Source organism: Hyla sarda, chromosome 4 (genome assembly GCF_029499605.1).
Source record: "Hyla sarda isolate aHylSar1 chromosome 4, aHylSar1.hap1, whole genome shotgun sequence".
In the NCBI taxonomy this organism is placed as follows: domain Eukaryota; kingdom Metazoa; phylum Chordata; class Amphibia; order Anura; family Hylidae; genus Hyla; species Hyla sarda.
In genome coordinates this window covers 2,645,099-2,650,882 of record NC_079192.1, presented here as the reverse complement: position 1 = coordinate 2,650,882, position 5,784 = coordinate 2,645,099, and the positions used below count along the sequence as shown (strand labels likewise).

At 42.3% G+C, this 5,784-nt stretch overlaps 1 protein-coding gene across 1 annotated transcript; it reads left to right on the top strand.

The window, feature by feature from the left end:
• Window positions 1-859: 859 nt before the first annotated feature.
• LOC130366673 (olfactory receptor 11L1-like) lies at window positions 860-1,798 on the top strand. The gene has a single exon (XM_056568993.1). The coding sequence runs from the start codon at window positions 860-862 to the stop codon at window positions 1,796-1,798; it is 939 nt and encodes a 312-aa protein (XP_056424968.1).
• Window positions 1,799-5,784: the final 3,986 nt, after the last annotated feature.

The following is a 5,784-nucleotide window of genomic DNA, read 5'->3' as shown; positions in this document are numbered from 1 at the left end:
CATGTCGATGTCAGCATCGACATACGATGCTTTTATATGTCGAGGCCATCGCATTAACTGCTATCCGACAGCGCAAAATGCTTAAGCTGCTGTCGGATAGCAGTTTAAGCATCCCGGACAGGTTCACTTACATATCCCCGCTGCTCCGGGTCCACTTCGGGATCCTCCGGTGTTCTTCGGTATCTTCTCCAGGGTTCGGGCCTCGCTTTCGTCGTTATTTCGTGCCGGCGCAGCAGCGTAATAACGTCACCAGAAAGCGAGGCCCGGCCCCTGCAGAAGATGCGGAAGAAGCCGGAGGATCCCGAAGAAGACGCCGGAGCAGCGGGACAGCATCCGGAGCCCCTGGGACATCATCGGGAGCGGTGAGGACGCGGTCCGGAGCGGCGAGGACAGGTGAGTATAACTTCCTATACTTTACATTGCATGAATCCCTCAACATACGATGGATTCGACAAACGATGGGTCGTTTGGAACGAATTACCATCGTATGTTGAGGGACCACTGTATAGTTTTTTTTTTATGTTTTCTCCCAGGCTGAGAACATTCTTACAAATAAAAGAAAATTTTGAACATTTCGTTAAACAGATTGTTAAGCATCAGAATTGTGGTAATAAAATATCACAGAGATTCATTATTTAAAATTTCTCTTCCACTTAATTATCCCTCTGTAGACACGTTGGTCTCACAATAAAATCCAACAATAAGAGTCCATGGAAACTAAGCCTCATCATGACACAATCAAAGCCGACCCCCCCAATATAATATAAAGGAGGAATCCACTAACAGTGTGGGGATCAATAACTGAATTTTGTTTAATATAATTTTACTTCCATTTTGCATGAAAAGACGTTCTCTGAATATGCAGAACAACAATTCTAATACGGTGACCAACATTCTGCTCTTAGGATTTCAGAATTTACAAAGTTTTAAGATTCCTTTCTTTCTCCTCCTTCTGCTGATCTTCTGTGTGACCATCTGTGGGAACCTCCTGATCATTGTGGTGGTGTCCTACAGCCGATCCCTCCACTCCCCCATGTACTTCTTCCTCACACAGCTCTCCTTCTCAGATATCCTTCTCTCCACCACTATAGTACCCAACTCGCTCCATGTTGTTTTGTATGAAGGACGTTCTCTGCCCTTTATCGACTGTTTGATACAATTTTATTTCTTTACTGCCTCAGAAGCATTAGAATGTCTTCTCCTGACGGTGATGTCCTATGACCGGTATCAGGCCATCTGTAACCCTCTACATTACTCCTCTGTTATGGACCTCACATTTTGTCTAAAAGCCGTTCTCTTGTGTTGGGTGATTACATTTGCTGTTACATTTACTCTTATAGCAACAATGAGTCAACTACAGTTCTGTGGACCAAACAGCATTGACCATTTCTTCTGTGATTTTGATCCCATTCTAGAACTTTCCTGCTCAGATACTTTTTATATGAAATTAGTAGACATGATCCTGGCTGCACCATTTGTATTTTGTCCATTTGTGGTGATTATGGTCTCATATATTTATATTATCTTCACCATACTGAAGATCCCATCTACAACCGGGAGGCAGAAGACCTTCTCAACCTGTAGCTCTCATTTGGCCGTGGTCTCCTTATATTATGGATCCCTTATCTGCATCTATTTCTTTCCAAACAAGGAAAATGTAAAAAAGATCCTCTCCCTGTTCTACACTGTAGTTACTCCGCTTCTCAATCCTATGATCTACAGTCTGACTAATAGAGAGATTAAACAGGCCTTTAAAAAGCTCAAGAGCAAAATCCCCTCCATATGTCAAACGAGTTAATTTAACTGTCTTTATGCCTTTTCTGTCAAATAACATTCTCATAAGTTGGTTGGGAACTGGAGATACAAAATACACAGCAATTTACAGCTCTGCAATTTTGCTGCAAAATGAAGTTTTCTGTTTTATTTGTGCTTAAAAAAGCTCAAGTGCACATTTCCCCCCATCTTATACACAGACTTAGGACCGAAGCCCAAACACAGGAAGTGCAGCCTTGAGTGCTGACAACTTATCCCCTATCTAAAGGATAGGGGATAAGTTTCCTGATCGCACGGGGTCCCACCGCTGGGGACCCATGGGATCTCGCATGCAGCACCCCGCTCTAATCAGGCCCCGGAGCAAACATCCACTCCGGGTCTGATGACGGGGTGGGTGATCATGACGTCACAGCTCCGCCCCTGCCCCGTGATCGGCAGTCATCAGACCCAGAGCGGATGTTCACTCCCTGGCCTGATGAGAGCGGGGTGCTGCGTGCGAGATCGTGGTGGTCCCCAGCGACGGGACCCCGTGCGTTCAAGTAACTTATCACCTATCCTTTAGATAGGGGATAAGTTGTCAGCACGGTAGTACCCCTTTAAATGTGAGAGGATCTATGATTGGATGAGGCTTGACACACCCCCTCAGCACTACAAGATGCACTTTCTGTGTTTGGACCTCTGTCCTAAGTCTGTGTATAAGATGGGGGAAAATGTGCTCTTGAGCTTTTTTTAAGCACAAATAAAACATAGAAAACTACATTTAAAAAAAAAAAAAAAGTATATTAGAAATATTTTTTATTTACCATAAGGAACGCAGTAGCAAAAATGAGTTTTGCAATTCTGACCACTGTCATTTTACTCACTAATAACTCTGGGATGCTTTACCTTTAATTCTGATTCCGAGATAATTTTTTTGTGAAATATTCTACTTTAACATAGTGGTAAATTTTTGTCGTTACTTGCTTCCTTTCTTGGTGAAAAATCAAAGAAACTATTCATGATTTTTTTTTTTTATTTAGCATTTTTTGAACTTTTAAACTCACAGCTTGTAAGGAAAATGGACATTCCAAATGAATTATATATTGATTCACAAATACAAAATGTCTACTTTATGTTGGCATCATATAGTCTACATGTTTTAACTTTTTGAAGACATTAGAGGGCTTCAAAGTAGAGCAGCAATTTTCACATTTTTCAGGAAAAATTCAAAATCCAAATTTTTCAGGGACCAGTTTGAAGTGGATTTCAGGGCCCTTTCTGTGATAAATACCACACAATTGACCCCATTACAGAAACTGCACCCCACAAAGTATTCAAAATGACATTCAGAAAGTTTGTTAACCCTTTAGGTGTTTCACAGGAACAGCAGCAAAGTGGAGGAGAAAAATCTAAATCTCAATTTTTTCCACTAACATGTTCATGTAGCCCAATTTTTTTCATTTTTACAAAGGTTATAAGGAAAAAAAGTCTCTCAAAATTAGTAGCCCTATTTCTCTTGAGTAAGGAAATACCTCATATGTTGACGTAAAGTACTTTGTGGGCACACAACATGGCTCAAGAGTGAGAGAGCAACTGTGGGATTTTGGATAGTGAATTTTGCTAAAATGGTTTTTGGGGGCCAAGTGGACTACAAAGTCCTAGCCAACCTGTGAGGAGCCTAAATTCCGGTCCTCTTGTAAAGACTGTTTGTTATATTCACCCTGCATAAAAGCTGCAGTAAAGTTATTTCCAGTTTAATACAATTCCGGCTGTGGACAATCCTTTATTCCTCCCTATCGTCCCTGGGACTGGTGGAAGTAGGATATATATATATATATAGATAGAAGCCCTCATCCTGGCGTCACAACAGTTAAGGGTTAATGCTACACCCCCATTCACCCTGCACCCCCCCAAGCTGCCGCAGTAATAGGAGAGAATGGACCACAAAATGTGAAGCCCGATTTCTCCCGAGTAAGGAAATACCCCATATGCGGACATAAAATTCTATGCTGGCGCACTACAGGTCTCAGAACAGAAGGAGCACCATTGGGCTTTTGGAGAGAGAATTTTGCTGAAATGTTTTTTGGGGGCATGTCGCATTTAAGAAGCCCCATTGGTGCCAGAACAGCAAAAAAAAAAAAAACACATGGCATACTATTTGGGAAACTACACCCCTCAAGGAACATATAAAGGGGTATAGTGACCCTTAACACCTCACAGGTGTTTGACAGGTTTGCGTTGAAGTTGGACGTGAAAATGAAAAATGTGATTTTTTACACAAAAATTATGGCGTTACTCCAAATTTTTCATTTTCACATGGTGTGATAGGAGAAAATGGACCACAAAATTTGAAGCCCAATTTGGAGTAAGGAAATACCCCATATGTGGACATAAAGTGCTCCGCTTGCAAATTCTCTCTCCAAAAGCCCAATGGTTCTCCTTCTCTTCTGAGCCCTGTAGTGCGCCCACAGAGCACTTTACGTCCACATATGGAGTATTTATATACTCAGAACATAGGAACATACAATGTGTCGGCAGATAAGAACCATTTGGCCCATCTAGTCTGCCCAATAATCTGAATCCTATCAATAGACCTTGGCCCTATCTTATATGAAGTATATTCATATGTTTATCCCATACATGTTTAACCTCCTTCACTGTTTTTGCAGTGACCACTTCTGGTGTTACAATTTTTTATTTTTTTTTGTGGGGGGGGGGGGGTTCTCCTTTTACCCCTTGTGAAAATGAAAGCTTTGGGGTAACAAAAAAGTGAAAAAAATCTAATGAAAAATTGTCAAACACCTGTGGGGTGTTAAGGCCCCCTATACAGCTTGAGGAGTGTAGTTTCTAAAATGGGGTCACATGTTGGTGTTTTTTAGCGTTTATATCAGAATCGTTGCATTAGCCTCCTCTGTGCAAATCACCAATTTAGGCCTCAAATGTACATGGTACATGAGATCACTTTACACCCACATATGGGGTATTTCCGTATTCAGGAGAAATTTTGTTGCAAATTTTGGGAGTCATTTTCTCCTTTCACCTTTTGTGAAAATGAAAAGTATGGGACAACACCAGCATGTTAGTCTAAAAAAATTTAACATACTGATGTAGACCCCAACTTTTTCATTTCATAAGGGTAAAGGGAGAAAAAGTTCCCCAAAATTTGTGACACAATTTCTCCCCAGTACGGAACTACCCCATATGTGGCCCTAAACTGTTGCCCTGAAAAATGACAGGGCTCTGAAGTGAGAGAGCGCCATGCGCATTTGAGGCCTAAATCAGGGATTTGCATAGGGACGGACCCAGATGCAAGAATTACACTTGCCTCCAATACCAAAATTACCCTACAGCAGTGTTACCCAAACAGGGTGCCTCCAGCTGTTGCAAAACTCCCAGCATTCCTGGACAGTCAATGGCTGTCCGGCAATGCTGGGAGTTGTTGTTTTGCAACAGCTGGAGGTTCCATTTTGGAAACACTGCAGTACAAGATTTTTTTTAATGGGGGGGGGGATCTGTGTATGTGTATATATAGTGTTTTAGCCTTTATTTTGTGTAGTGTTTTTAGGGTACAGTCACATGGGCGGGGGTTCACAGTGAGTTTCTGAGGTCGAAAATTTGTTGCAGCTCAAACTTGTAGCAGAGAACTCACTGTAAACCCCCGACCATGTGAATGTACCCTGTACCCTGTACATTCACATGGGGAAGGGGGGCGGGTGCACAAACCTCTCCAACTGTTTCACAACTACAACTCTCAGCATGGACAGACCCTGCATGGACAGACCCTGCATGCTGGGACTTGTAGTTTTGCCACAGCCGCTAGTGAGGAATCACCGAGTTAGGTAACACAAACTCAGTGCATCCCTACCAGTGTGCCTCCAGCTGTTACAAAACTACAACTCCCAGCATGCACGGTCTGTCAATGCATGCTGGGAGTTGTAATTTTGCAACAGCTGGAAGCACAATGGTGGAGAAACAGTGAGTTAGGTTCTGTTACCTAACTTTGTGTTTCCTCTCCAGTGAGCCTCCAGCTGT